A 16,077-nucleotide genomic window follows, 5' to 3' on the forward strand; every position below is an offset into this window, starting at 1 on the left:
TCTATAACACGGTCATTGGCCGTAACTACTGCAGTAAAAAGAACTACCGCGCTGTATAGATCATTAATGATAGGAATACTAACGGTGTAAGTCGCTTTGGTGAAAAAGCGTTGGAAGAAATAAATGTAAAGTGAAAATTGCTCTAATGAGCTCCAACGTTACATGATTTAGCTGATACCTTTCTCCAAAGCGACTTAACAATGTTGAGGTTAAGATTATTTACCTATTCCTACAGCTGTGTAATTTTACTGGAATAATTTAGGGTAAATACATTGCTCAAGAGTACTATAGGCAGAGGTGAGGCCTGCAATCTTTGGGTCCAAAGACAGTAGCGCTAACCACTACACTACCAGCAATCACTGTATATAACTAAATCGTGCGTTGTACAACTGCGTGTGAAGCCTTGCATAAACAGTGACTAAGTGATCTATTTTTTTCTAATAATATATCGTATATGAAGCGTTTAACATGATATTGTTAGACCTTTGTACTGTTGATGCCTTTGAATAGCACTTAGCGAGGTTATCAGGAAAGGCATCGCTCAGTATAAGACCAAGAACCCCCCCGTTTTCTTTAAATTATATCTACACGTCTATCCAGCCTTTCTACAATCGCCACCAGGTGCGCACCCTCTTATTGCCTCTCACAGTTCATGCACAACTATTTTTGCATTTTCCACAATTCCAGTGATTTACAACTATTGCAATCACTAGTATCTCATATATGACCATCTTACATTTATTCCTTTAACAGGTCAGATGCTTTTCTCCAAAACGACGTACATCTCACAGAAAAATACAATGAGTGAGTGAATTACATCAAGAGAAAGAGACACAGATACAGACGCGTGACTCAAAAGCAGTTCAGTTACTTTCCACCACATGAACAACTGCATCACACGAGTAGCTGCTTATGTTTATATAATTCATCGACGATTTCTAATCACTGTATTTATAAAACACACATTAAAAACACAAATTACTTCTGAAAATTTGGTAACTCCATATGCAAACACTGAAGGGCACAATGCGAAGAAATACTAAAGAGGTCACTTAGCAGATCGCACAAATCGCTTTCTACAGATTTATTGTCTCTGTGGAAAGGCCAAGGTGGAGGTGGCGCGCGAGACTCCACCCCTCGTGCACGCGCTGTTTCCAAATTCACTTCCGGTTTGTTGCCATGGCAGCCTCACAATGAAATCAAACTTCGCGTTGCTATGGGAGAGCCCCACTAAGCGTCGCAGTTCCTCAAGTGGCCGAACGGCTTCATGCTTGTAATTTATTAATAATAATAGTATGTTGAATTGCTGTTTGTCGCGATGAGCCAGCGTCAGGTTTTGCAAGGTAAGAACATGGTAAACTGAGTGCATTTCGACAGAAAGCCTTCATTACCTCATCTGCTGCGGTACTGTACTGTGTTAGAGCTCGGATATTCGCACGGTCAGAGTCAATAAAGTGATATAATGCAGGGTTACATTCCCAAATGACAATAATAATATTTTGGAAACTTTTTCTGTATTGTTTCTTTGTTGTATGTGAAATATAAAAATATACTTTTCTTCAGTTTTTGAGCAGTACCAGAAATCAAGAATGCAGTTTGTGCAAACTGTTGCTGAACTGGCATCAAGGCCACAAAATATTGAAACTTTACAAAATGCAGGTAAGTGGGGAAGTGTTAATAGTTTCACTGTAATGCTTAATCTTTACCTTTATTGAACATACGATACGGTATATATTTTATTTTTGTCAAATGTAGTTACTTTCACTGAATTTTCTTTACTGGAATGCTTGTTTTGGAGTGGTTACATTACCTCACATAATTACATTGGCATATTTAAAATGGGGTCAGCTTGTGTCTGACATTTTTCTCCAAAGTGACTTCCATGTAAGGCTACTCATATGATTTACACAATTGTGCAGTCAGGTAATTTTCACTGTATTAATTCAGAGTAAGCACCTCAATCAAGGGTAATACAGCTGGAGGTGGGATTCAGACCTCAGTCCTTGGAGCTCTAATCACTACATCACATGCTGTCCCCATCACGTTACACGTACATTTACATTTATTCATTTATCGGACATTTTTCTCCAAAGCAACCGAGAAACTCGAAGTAAACAGCAGTGTATCGACAGCAGATGACAAGATCTGGACACAGAGACAGGATTATTAAAGCACGGCTTATTTTTCAATTTTTTTAACATTCGAAAATTCAGAACACAAAAACACATCTACATCATACATCAGCAAAATCTTTCTCATGGGTCCAGTGTGTTTTGAGCCACTGCGTGCAGTTTTTACCATTCTGAGGAGTGCTACTGCACCGTGAACATGCCAATGGGTTTCATAGCTTCATGTGTGGCACATGGTTCTGATTATGATGATGCACTAGGAATAATAAGCAAAATGCCATTGTCATCTGTAATAAGCAGTCAGAATTGCATGCAAAACAGTATTTAATAAATTAAAAAATTGTCCTTGTTTCAGTAGCATTCCTTTTTACTGGAAATTAGTGTTCATGTGTAACAAATCACACTTTGAAAGTGAATTATTGTCTGCTACAGTAAACATTCCAGCTATACTAAAATAACCAAATCTAAACTGGAATAATGAATATTTAAACTTTATTTTTAAAGTTTATTAAATTCTACACTCACCTGTTGGACAAATGTGAGAACATAATGTCAGAAAATGTAATTGTTTCGTATTTTGAACATACTGACTATTGAATAGTTACTTTAAGAAATTATGGTCTACATGTATTTTGATCAGCCCGCTGTTTAGGGTCTCAGTGATCTGAAATTGCTGGAGAAATTAAAAGTATTTTAAACTGATTACCAGCAGTCAACATTTCAGGTTCTGGATTTTAACTAGCTTGAACATGGAATTGCTTTTACTACATAGGTGTCATGTCCCTGCTGAGGCCCCTTCTTCTGGACGTCGTCCCAACCATCCAGCAAACGGCAGCCTTGGCGCTGGGGAGGCTTGCCAGCTACAACGATGACCTGGCTGAGGCTGTGGTGAAGGGTGAAATTCTTCCTCAGCTTGTGTATTCCTTGGCGGAACAGAACGTAAGAGTGCTCTCTTTCTTCGGCAAGTAAATGTTTCAGTATCAAACCAGCTCATAGGCCTTTTTTGTAGGATTGTAGAAAACTAAGCTGTCTGCAACATTATGGCAGATTCAATGTTGTGAAAAAGAATTTTCTCTTTTCCAGTTGTCAATTCTGTTAATACATGAATGAAGAAGAGAAAAAAATGACACCAGTATGGTTTTATGTCATTGTCTATGATGCGGAAGATAAATTTACATTGACAGGTGTGTAAAAGTAATCGCCCCCTGTCTTTAATCAGCCTTATTAAGGGTGTAATGAGCCAGGTGTTTGTACAGACCTGATTTGGGATGTCCTGTCCAATATCATTTTCAGCTCCTTAAAACCGTGCCATCAAAAGTCAAGTTGGCAAAACAGAATTTCAGAGAGGCATGTCATCCCACACATGTTATCGGTCTTGACAGAGTTATGCAACCATTTCTAAGGTTCTCAATCTCTAGCAAACCACAAACAGAGCCGTGCTCATCAAACTGAACAGAAAAGCAAGAATCCAGGGGGCTGGAAACCGCTCTGGCCGCAGTTCAAGTCAGTGTTCATAACTGGTATATAAGAAAGACACTCCGCAAAAGTGGGATACACAAGAGAGCGCAAAACACTACCCACGAAAAAGAACTTGTCTTCAGTTTACTAAAACCCAAACGTGGAAGTAAGTCAACAGCAGAAAAGCTGAAAAAACTAAATTAAAGCTATGGAATGGCCTTATCAAAGCTCTAACTTGAATGTAGCAAAACGATGCAGGAAAAGGAGCTGTTGATGCTCCAAAACCTGTAAAAGTTGCAGAGCTAAAGCAGCGCAGTATGGAATAATGAAAGTATGTTAGGAGTGATGTGAGACCCTTGTCAGCATGTACAGGAAGTATATAGTTTCAGTCAGTGCTGCTAAAGGCGGCACAACCAGTTATTTAAGTGCAATTACTTTGTCACACCTATGAATTGCACATTTCTTTTTTTTTAACACCAACGAATGATGTAAAACAACACTGGTGTCATGTTTTCTGTCTCATTCATGTACTTGTAAAAAAAAAATGTGTGTTAAAAAGCTGCACATTGGCTGCTACAGTAGGTTTGAAATGCATATTCAGTCTCAGTATAACTTTAATGCTTAGATATAGTATGTGATATATAGCAGTATTTTAGCTTTGCCAATTGACTGTACTAGATTGTTTACTTAAGTGCTTTGATTTTTATAGTTTATATTGCATGAGTGTTGTTGTAATTGGTGTTAGCCATGAAGATGTGGTTTGTGTGTGTGTGTGTGTGTGTGTGTGCATGCACGTGCCTGCTACCCAGCGGTTTTACAAGAAGGCGGCAGCATTTGTACTTCGGGCCGTGGCCAAGCATTCGCCTCAGCTGGCACAGGCAGTGGTGGACTGTGGTGCCCTCGATGCTCTGGTTGTCTCTCTGGAGGACTTTGACCCAGGGGTGAAAGAGGCTGCGGCCTGGGCGCTGGACTACATTGCCTGCCACAATGGAGGTGCGCACAGAAATGTACCTACCCATACAAGCCGTGACCTTTCTAGTTATGTGCACTTCAGAGTCTGATACGGATGAGAAATATATTTTAAAACATTATCTTAAAAAGCAGGATATCATCTCTGTTATGGATTATTTGGGGAAAAGGGGTCAGAGATAAACTGGACTAACGCCATAAAACGAAAAATTACATTATGATCATGAAGACATTTTCAAGAGTAACTGAACATAGTTGCAAGCATGCATTTCAAACACAGCACAGCAATATAAAATGTGGAAAGTTTGAATGAACCATCAGTGTTTGGAATGATTCTGTCACGACTTTTCTGCTTGAAACGAGTTGAGGAGACTTGTAGAACGACATGCCAAACGTATCTTCTTGTTTTCCCCAATGTTGAACTATACATTGTTCACACACAGACACACACACAACACAAGGACACACTTTTCCAGCCTCCAACACCTACTCTTTCTCCTTTTTCCTTCATATTACTCTCTCCACTGCCCTCTCGAACCCACAGTGCTGTTTCATTGAACGTGAAGAATGGCTCACGGATAAGGGTCAAACCACCCTGATACACACACGCACACACCTTGCAGGTGACATGCCTAGAGACCCTGTCTTCTATCTAACCAACAGAGCTGTCCCAGGCGGTGGTCGATGCGGGGGCCGTGCCGCTCCTCGTACTCTGCATCCAGGAGCCAGAACTGGCTGTGAAACGGATTGCTGCCTCCGCCCTCAACGACATCGCTAAACATTCCCCCGAGCTGGCACAGACCGTGGTGGATGCTGGGGCCATTGCCCACCTTGCGCAGATGATCCTGAACCCTGATGCTAAGCTCAAGGTGAAGACCAGCATCAAGCATTAGGATGCTGCTACAAAACATGACAAATAGACACAGATGTGTTCCATATGTTATTGCACCACAAGTGTGGAACTGCTTCCTTCTTCTCTATCCTTGAATTGAGTAAGGTTCTTCTGTGAAGAATGGTTTCGATGTGTCCAGATCCCTGTAAGTTTTACCAGTGTCTCAAGCAGCAGGTGGACCACCGTGAGGATGAGTCACAAGTCCACTTGTTCCCCCGCAGCGTCAGGTCTTCTCAGCCCTCAGCCAGATTTCCAAACACTCGGTAGACCTGGCCGAGATGGTGGTGGAGGCGGAAGTCTTCCCTGCTGTATTGACCTCCCTCAAGGATCCAGATGAGCATGTGAGGAAGAACGCGACCACGCTGATACGTGAGATTGCCAAACACACACCTGAGGTAACTTTCACTTTGTCGTTCAGTGAGGGATGCCAATTTGTCATCAGACTTGTGGTGCCTCCCTCACTCTCCGTGAGCACGTACAAAGCTTCCTTATGTGTTTGACTTAAGTTTCCAGAAGACTGCCGGTAGTGCCTGTCCTCGCCCAAATAGTTCACTGAGTCCTTGTGCTAAGATTGTGTGAGTTATGGATTTTCAAAGGCACAAACATTTTTTTCGTCTATTTTTATCTGTTTTTTCATTTTCATTTTATGCGCTGCATAGGGTGAAAACAGCATTCACACAGACAGTCCACATACATAAAGCAAGGACCCAGGGTCAAACGGTTCGAATTTATCGCATCTATGATCATGCAGCGCTTTCACATAACTTCCAGATGAGTGTCCAGATATTCCAGAATTCATTGGAGTTGTCATGCAGATCAAATTTTCAAGTGAGAGAGATTTAAATACTTTTGTCATCCACATGTTTACAGAGGGAGTATTAGGTGTAGACCACCTAATCTCTGTTGCTATGCTTTCATTGACTTGATTATATGAATACTTACCAATGTATGAATTTTAAGTATATTTCTGGTTTCAGGTTATGAATTTTTATGATTTTTGTGACTCATTTCTATGACTTATGTGAATTTTTAAAATATTTTTATTGCTCAGTTACAGTGGATGAGACTGGATGACACACTAATAACAGTAATATGAACACAAGTATCAATTACATTTATGCAGGTGCTTTTCCCTAAAGTGACATGCAGTGATTACAATATTATGCAAACTCCTAAGAAGGGATTAAACAGGGTAACCTACATCCGATTGCACAGCATGGGCACAGTGAGGAATCAGCATTATCGGCTGTACTACATATAATTACTTCGTGTAGGTGTACTGAAATATTTTACCGTTGTATGGAGAACATTGTAGAATATTATAATATACTGGAAACTTATTGCAGCTTTTCGTATACTACACGGCAATTTTTACTAAGTGGTATCCTTCCAGATCCAAATATATTATTCGGTACTATACAGGAACAGTCCAAAGTGTGATCGCACAATATGGAAAGAACTGGACAGAATAATCCAAGCAAACCAAGACACAGATATTCCCCATCTGTGAGAATTTCTACAGAAAACCTCCTCATAAAAATGAACCAAACTATTTTTCGGGAAAATGTATTCAGACTTTTGGCTGGTGCTGCGTATTAGAATATATGACATCTGTTTTATAAGGGTACACCGGAGGTGTAAGATTTTGAGTGTGCTGCTGTCTTACTCTTTGGAGGACTAGATCACTGCCTGCATGTGCTTGGAGTCACAGCTTGTGCCTGAGCTACGTGTCAACCTTGATATGCACATGGCCCTTTTTGTATTCTTTCACTTCATCCTGTTGGTCAGATTGGTTCTTTTTCATGCTGATCTTTATTTTTAACATTATTTTTTTTTCCCCACCAGGCTTTCCTTAGAGCAACTGGCAGTATTTTATTTCAGCCGATTTTTAATCACGTTTGCCTTTCAAGTCTTTTTAAGATATTTAAAAGCTTTTATTTATCTTTACTTTTGTAGTGCTTTTTGATAATTTTGTAATGATGGTATTTTTAGATTATGTATTTGGATGTGCTCATCTGCAAATTAGTGTGTCTATTCTGCAAATGCTAATAATAATTAGGATTTTCTATGTGTTCCCAGCTGTCTCAGATGATAGTAAATGCCGGCGGCGTTGCTGCGGTGATTGATTACCTTGGTGACTCGCGAGGAAATGTCCGGTTGTCTGGGATCATGATGCTGGGCTATGTGGCGGCACACTCAGAGAATCTGGCAATGGCAGTCATTGTCTCAAAGGTTTGTCCCTGTCCTGAATTCTATGCACAATTCAGATATGTGTTTCCTGCTTCAGCTTCAAGACATAGGATTTTTCTAGTTTGACTGCATTTTTAGCACTTTGCTGAGCAATGAATAGAGGGATTTGCTTCCAGGATGTCTTACCGCTGTGGTAGACAAATGTCTAGTGAAATTATACATCACAGTCATAGAAAAGCTTGACTAAAAAGAGAAACAATGTGTGCATTATAAAAATGACCAGAGCAGGTACTGTGTTTATTTTCAGCACAGCGAAGTTTATTCTATGAATCTTGTCTGTTTTCACTGTGTAATTCATTAAGCCTGATGAATCCACTGTTACTACTACAACACGGCCTTACTCGAAATTAAGATTAGCGATCCAATAAACATATCCAACTGGGGGTGCAGTGGCGCAGTGGGTTCGACCAGGTCCTGTTCTCTGGTGGGTCTGGGGTTTGAGTCCTGCTTGGGGTGCCTTGCGACGGACTGGCGTCCTGTCCTGGGTGTGTCCCCTCCCCCCCTGGCCTTACGCCCTGTGTTACCGGGTAGGCTCCGGTTCCCCGCGACCCCGTATGGGACAAGCGGTTCAGAAAATGTGTGTGTGTGTGAACATATCCAACACTGACAAACCATGGTCATTGTTTTTTGTTGTACTCTCTTCTTTAACAAGACTCAAGACTAAAATTTTAAAACCTACTGAAATGTGAAGCCTTCTTTAACTTTACACTATTAAACTTTAATCACATGTCCACAACGCTAATTGTGCCATACATATGTTGGCATCATACAGTTCATATCAAGAAAGACGTACACTTGTACCTTGTCTTACGAACCCAGCTGGCACCAGAAGTCTGTTCGTAAATCAAATAGTTTGTAATTCAAAAAAAGCTTAATAATGCGGCTTAGGTTCACGGTTTAGGTTCTGAAAAAAAATCAGGTAAATGAATTTTAAAAATTACTCAGTTTTTATAAGCAACATTGTACGATCTCTGTATTCTCCTATACTGGAAACACTGGGGTGAGGCAGGGTACTGTGAGGAGAGGACACCAGTTTGATTTATTGCTTTTAACACAAAGCAACATTTAAACTGTCTGCTTTGAAATAACAGAAACTAAGCATATATATTATCTCCCCACCTTCATGTGCAGTGTGTGTTCTGCTTTATACATATGAGACGGTGCCACGTTCTACATGCACACCGAGTGACACAGTGGTAGAGAAGTTAGAGTTAAGTTGGAGTGTAATGGAGCACCGTGTGGGGAGAAAGTTTTAAAAAGTGTTCGCCCTTCAGTATTGACTGCATGCCTCATGGTAAACTCTAACAAACCTAGCCAGAAGGAGGTGACGGATGCTTTTTCGTAAACATTTGGTCATTTTATTCAGTGACCAGTCAAAAAGGTGTAGTATTAGACACATGCCTTTATTAATACACAGGGCAGCTATTCAGTGTAAGTTAAAAAAAATACTCTGAATGAAATCACAGCTCTCAAATGCTTCCCCACTCCCGCCGTAGCATCATTTCAATTTTTGTCCTACCTCAATGTGTTTTTCAGCAATCCAATGAAGGAAATGGGAAGTGTTGACTATTTTGCTCTGGAATGCAAAAATATTAGAAGTTATGTTGGTGAAGAAAATGCAATTAAAAATCAATGAATAAGCTGGGAAATATTTGTATCTTTGAAGATTTGTAAGTTGAATGTTCGTAACACGAGGTACAAGTGTACAACTGTCTGTCCGAAACCAGGAATATATATGTGGTGTGCTTTTGCATTGTGACATTCTACTCTTGCTCCGCACCGCATCACTGATCCTTCTCTCTTCTTGTGTCAATTGTACCCCATGCACTCGCTCCTGTATTGCCGAACTTCTGCTCCAGGGCGTGCCTCAGCTGGCCATCTGCCTGGCGGAGGAAACTGAAGATCACATTCGTTCGGCCACGGCGTGGGCCCTGGGGCAAATCGGGCGCCACTCGCCAGAGCATGCCCGTGCTGTGGCCATGGCCAATGTGCTGCCACGCCTCTTAGCTTTCTACATGGATGCCCAGAGCTCTGATGACCTCCAGGCCAAGGTGGGCAAGCTATTCTCATACTCTACTTTATCACAAAGCAATTTCACTGGAAATAATCTAATGAATAATATTCTCAAAATATTATAAGGAAACTGATTTGCACATGTCTTAATGTATAAAAACATATTCAAGTCAATAAGAATATATGTTTTTGGCTACTCAGTATTTATCAAGAGTTTTTTTATTGCCTTCACTGGCAAGTTCTTTTATGATTTACTGGGTCCTCATCTTACAAACACAACTGGGACCAGAACTCGATTAGTTTGCACATCCAATCTCTGCATCTTAATCTGTAAAAGCTTAATAATACAGGCATTGATCTAGTTATTTGTAAGCTGAGTCCTGTAAAGCCTTAGCTAAAGACCTGATAAGTTTAAAATTTGCTGTAAGACTTTACTCTCTCAGTGACTACCATTAACCATTCCAAAGGCTAAGTAGGACAACTGGTAGCATAGTGGTTAGACCTGCTGCCTTTAGATCCTAAAGTTACAGGTTCAGTCCCCTTTCTGGCTGTAATACCATTGAGCAAGGTATGTACCCTGAGCTCTTCTAGTAAAATTACCCAGCTGTGTAAATGGGTAACTGATTGTAAGCTTGTAATAATTGCTATTATAAGTTGCTTTGGAGGAACACATCAGCTAAATGTATGTTAGTATTTCAGTTGACCAGAGCCTATTTTGAAAACATAAAGCAGGGCCAAAGCAAGATACACTGTAGGTGGACACCAACTTTGTTTATAGCGTCTACTTTAAAATGATTGAAAAAATATATAATCTCTACAACCTACTATTCCATGTCGATCGATTCATCACATAAGAATGTGGAGTGTTTGTGAGCATCTGCTCAGTTTGGTTTGCTTTATTATCAGTAAAATCAATAAAATATTAACAGAGATGCACCCCAGGTTATTTGCTGGGTAGATTCTTTGAAAGTCTTAAATATATAACTATATATATTATACATTGTGGGGATGCAGTGGCGCAGTGGGTTGGACCACAGTCCTGCTCTCCGGTGGGTCTGGGGTTCGAGTCCCGCTTAGGGTGCCTTGCGACGGACTGGCGTCCCGTCCTGGGTGTGTCCCCTCCCCCTCCGGCCTTACGCCCTGTGTTGCCGGGTAGGCTCCGGTTCCCCGTGACCCCGTATGGGACAGGTGGTTCTGAAAATGTGTGTGTGTGTGTGTGTGTGTGTGTGTGTGTATTATACATTGTTTAAATCTTATTTTTTTTTTTTTGAAAAAAAAATATAAAAAAATATAAGTCTTAAGTCTTATATATAGAGCAATAATTAAAAAAATATGCAGATACCCTGAAGTTGTTTATTTGAACTTTTTTATTTAAAGTTCATGGTTCATTAAGAGTAATTTTACATGACTTAACATATAAATAAATGTTGTCCCTGCAAACTCATATTTAGTGACAAGTGTACCTCTCACAGGCCAAGAAGGCTCTCAAGAGCATTCTGCAGAAGTGCACATATGTCCCGGCGCTGGAGCCCCTGCTGCACGAGGCACCCAGCAATATCCTCAAACATGTCATCTGCCAGTTCAGCAAGGTCAGCAGTGCATGACGATAATGAACCTTTTATTAAGTACTCAGTTTTTTTTTTCTTTACCTGGCTAGTTATGCAAAGTGTTGTATTATTTTACATAGAAATTTGATTTGATGTCTTGTTGGAGAAGCTGAGATGAAGTGCCTGGCTCATGCATACCTTTTAGTTCCGGAGCTGTCATTTCACATCCGTGTCCTCAGCTGCTGCGCCATTTATTGGTGTTTAGGTTCTCCTGCATGACAGCAAGGCTCGGCGACTCTTTGTTACCAGTGGGGGGCTGAAGAAGGTGCAAGAGATCAAGGCAGAGCCTGGCTCACTTTTGCAGGAGTATATCAACTCCATCAACAACTGCTTTCCCGAGGAAATAGTCAGGTGCAGAGCTGTGTGCGTGCGTGCGTGCATGCTTGTGTGTGTGTGTGTGTGTGTGTGTGTGTGTGTGTGTGTGTTTGACCTATTGCCCTTGTACCTGCAGATACTACTCCCCAGGGTACTCGGAGACTCTCCTGGAGCAGCTGGAGAAATACCAGCCAATATGAACTCTTGGATCTTCTACATGACTGGCAGTTTTTAGACAAACTATACATGTTTGGTCAGTGAACTAAATCACTTCCACATGCATTTTGCCTTATTATCGCTAATTATACTGGTAGTGATGAGTAGACAGTTACTGAGCTGTGTAGGTTTTATTAACCATAATGAATACATCTACATATGTTCTCATTGACCTGTAGCACTAAGGTGACAAATAAATAGAGTATCTGAAGAACATGGTGGAATATTTCAGCACTTTGGGCCAAGAGAAATGGATAATAAACCCTAACAATATCAGAAGGAGGAAAACCTGTCATTGTTTGTTCACTTATATCAAAGTGTTCTTATTTGTGTTTCCTGTTTGCTCTAGAACAGCTTAGCTGTTTTCAGACTTTACCCTCAAATCAGCAAGAGTGCTTCTGACAGTCCTACTGGGACAGTGGTCCGACTGGGAAAGCAGTCCTAACGGGTTAATGGTTCTGCTGGGACAGTCCTACGAAGAAAGCCTTCCTATCATGTTAGCTGTGGTACTGGGACAGTGAAGCTTTTGGGGAAACAGTTCTAGAGGGACAGCGGTCCTCCTGGGAAAATGGTCCTATCAGGCCAACGGTTATACTGGGACAGCGGTCAATTTGGGAAGGCAAGATCAGAGTCACTGGTCAAACGAGCTCATGTGCAGAGATTAAACAATGAAAATCCAAACACATACAACTGACAGACACACAGATCAAGTTCCTGTAGTGATCATGTAGATATCCAAATTTCCATTTAGCTGAGAAGCAACTTATGATGTTAAGACTACATCATTACAAGCTTGAAATGTTTAACTCATTTACAGAGCTGAGTAATTTTACTGGAGGAATTTAGGGTAAGTACCTTGCTTGAGGGTACTACAGCCACAGGGGGAAGTGAACCTGCAATCTTTAGACACAAAGGTAGGCACTTTAACTACTACACTACCGGTTGTCCTACTCTAAATCCTTAAACTACTATTTAACTTTAACAGTTAAATGTGCCATGTGCACGTAATCTTCATGTTTAATTCTTATATATCAGGACTGATGCTTGAATGAAGCTATGAGTGTCATACAGCTATTAATAATAAGTGGTGTACAGTGATGTATACAGTTTTTGCTCCCTACAGGTCACAGGTATCCATCCACACGTGACACCACTGACGTCTACGTAAACAAACACTTTTATTCCATAAAGTATTGAACACCATGTCACTGTGGCAGTTCTTATTAAAATAGCATAGTACATTAAATGGAGAAGGTCCTGTATGGACACAATGTTAAACTGCATCAAGTGATGATGTGTCGCACCGCAGTCCAGCTCTGCTTGTCGGCTACACGCTCGGCTTCAGACGAGACTCTGCGCTATGGCGCCCCCTTTCGGTCATTCTCGGTGTTACACCATCGTGTTACTGCGATAGGGACAACCGTCTTGTGATTCGCATATTTCATTTATGAAGACATTGTGTTTACTGATTTAGTATCTGGACAAATCTTGAGTGTATTCACAACATATTTATATTGTAACTACATTATTAATTTTTCTTTAGCTGGTGCTTTTATCCAAGTCGGTTGGAAAGCAAAACTACAATGACACATGAAATTGATCAAGATAGCTCTTGTATGCATGACAACACACACACACACATTTTCTGAACCGCTTGTCCCATACGGGGTCGCGGGGAGCCGGAGCCTACCCGGCAACGCAGGGCGTAAGGCCGGAGGGGGAGGGAACACACCCAGGACGGGACGCCTGTCCATCGCAAGGCATCCCAAGCGGGACTCGAACCCCAGACCCACTGGAGAGCAGGGCCCGGTCCAAGCATGACAGCATCATTCAATTATTATCAATAAGCTCTAAACCAATGCAACATCCCTAAAACCAGTCTACGAAGGTGGATCACACCATGGAAAGAGACATTCATACTTTTTTTTTGTTTAGCTGATGCTTTTTTTACAAAGCAACTTAGTTATTCACCCAGTTGTACAGCTGTGTAATTTTAGGGTATGTGCTTTACTCAAGGGTACTGCATCTGGGGTGAGAATCAAACCTACAACCTTTGCATCCCAAGGTTGCAGCACTAACCACTACATTACCTGCAGTCTCACATAACTCTATTTCTCACTGTGCCAAGCACAGGGAGAGTGCTGTTAGAGGTACCGCACAGAGCTACTGACAAATGACACTGGATGACCATCACAATTGCCAGATTAAGGCTTTATTCCCGGTAATAGAAGTGTTCATGTTATAAAAGCTGTTTATAGTAAGTAATGAGCTGAGCTGCATGTTTATGAGGGTTAGAACCATCACATTGCAATATGATACAAATGAACCATGTTAGATTTCTCTGAAATCTGTTGTGCGTAGTTAGCAGCTCTGTCCTTCAGGACAATGACATGTTACAGAACAGGGCAGCACACAAGGACAGTAGAGAAGAGAAAACAAATATGAAGAAAGCAGGAAATAAAATAATGAAAAGTAGATTAGTAAATGTGTAACTTGTCTCAAAGACAGGTTATATATTGAAAGTTTTGGTTCATTTTTTTGTTATAAATTCCTTTCATTTGAGTTTGGTTAGTTTTTCAAAGTATTAAAATGTAATAAATACTGTATGATATTAAGAATGTAACTCTTTAAAAATGGGTTGTTAAATGCAGAGTTTAATCGGTCATGTGAGCTGAGTTTAATTGAGAGAGGGAATGTTTGTGGGTAAAGTGTTATGGATGCAGAGGAAGGACGTGCAGCTGTGAAACAACTTCTGAAACGAAATTTTCTGCATAAGGTTCAAAGGGCGCGCACGTTTTCACGGTGTCTGTCAGAGAGAGCGGGAGATAAATAAATGGTAGAAGACACCAGTATGAGGCATGGCTATCCTTTAATTGAACCAGTGCTGCTATAAAATGAATGAATAAATAATACACAGTGATTTTCCAAATTAAATGCACTTTAATCAGGACATCAAGACAACATGCAAAACGCATTGCAATGTTCAGTGTGTTGTGCAGCCAGATTGTGCTCCAAGAATATTGCGGAACTATTACACTATTTGTTTTGACCCACACAGTTGTTTTTGTGGACTAGACTGCTTTAACCCGAGTAGTCTAATTTAGGAAAGTGCGAAACTGTGTGAACCCCAAGTTATATTGGTTAAAGGTGTATGGCATTCTTCTCCATCTCTTCTACTCGTTTCTCTGCACTGGCTTCCTATAACTGCCTGGATTAAATTTAAGACCCTGGTCATGGCCTACAGATGAATCAATAGAACTGCTCACAGCTATTTACAAGACTTGATCATCTGCTACACAAGGTGTAAATGTCCATGTACCTTAACTTTATGATCATGCCTGGCTATCGATAAGCCTTCACACAGCTACTCCTGCAATATATATGTTTGTGTATTTCAAAAAAAAAAAAAAAAAAAAAAAAAAAAAAAGTAGAAAGGTGATCAGGCATCATTGATATTGAGTCGTCGTCCATATTGTTGACTGAGTTTTATACACCTACTCATGTGATGAACATTGGTGTATATGGGAAAAAACTATTTAAGAATCACATCTGCAACTGTCTTCTAATGTAATGCACAAGTTGTATTCTTAGAGATCCATGTTGATTTACAGAATAGTTTATGCTAAATTAACATGTAAACACAGTAGGTAAGTAGAATCAGGTGTGGAAATTAGTAATTTATTCATAAATTCACTTTATTTAGATAAGTAACGTATTATACAAGAATAATGATCATGCTTATAGGGTTTGCATACTTTTAAGGACCGCAACTTGCACAGATATCTGCATATCAGTTCTTTAAAAAGAAAAATTATATATATAATTTGTGTTTACCAAGCACGGAGATCAAGGGAGATGCAAGTCTGTAAGAACCTAAGTTTTGAGATCCTCTCTCAGTAAGAATCTATAAATCAATACCCTCAGAAACTGATCCTCGGAACTAGGAATTGCAGCTCTCAACAAATATTTTAAGGTACATCAAGGAACAATGATGAAGTGCAGTGAATGGGGGAAGAAAAAATTGTTATAGATACACAAAGAGACAAGGCCATGCAGACAAAGTGCTTTGTTTTATTGAGCTTTGCTTATGGGACTGGGGTGGATTATATTAGTATTACAGGACACAACAGGCAGCCTCACCATTAGGAGCATACATAACAATGACTTGCAGAGCAAGATCCATATGCATTGTTATTTAAAACAAGTTACCCACAGCATCATTAGGTTT

The 16,077-nt window shown here is 40.3% G+C and overlaps 1 protein-coding gene across 1 annotated transcript; it reads left to right on the forward strand.

The window, feature by feature from the left end:
- The first annotated feature begins 1,206 nt into the window (after positions 1-1,206).
- spag6 (sperm associated antigen 6) lies at positions 1,207-12,127 on the forward strand. Its single transcript, XM_018760957.1, has 11 exons — positions 1,207-1,343; positions 1,564-1,659; positions 2,902-3,068; positions 4,397-4,580; positions 5,220-5,425; positions 5,670-5,843; positions 7,528-7,680; positions 9,558-9,749; positions 11,184-11,300; positions 11,524-11,669; positions 11,770-12,127. The coding sequence occupies exons 1-11, from the start codon at positions 1,319-1,321 to the stop codon at positions 11,831-11,833; spliced, it is 1,524 nt and encodes a 507-aa protein (XP_018616473.1). The 5' UTR covers positions 1,207-1,318; the 3' UTR covers positions 11,834-12,127.
- Positions 12,128-16,077: the final 3,950 nt, after the last annotated feature.

This window comes from Scleropages formosus, chromosome 2 (assembly GCF_900964775.1).
Source record: "Scleropages formosus chromosome 2, fSclFor1.1, whole genome shotgun sequence".
Lineage (NCBI taxonomy): Eukaryota > Metazoa > Chordata > Actinopteri > Osteoglossiformes > Osteoglossidae > Scleropages > Scleropages formosus.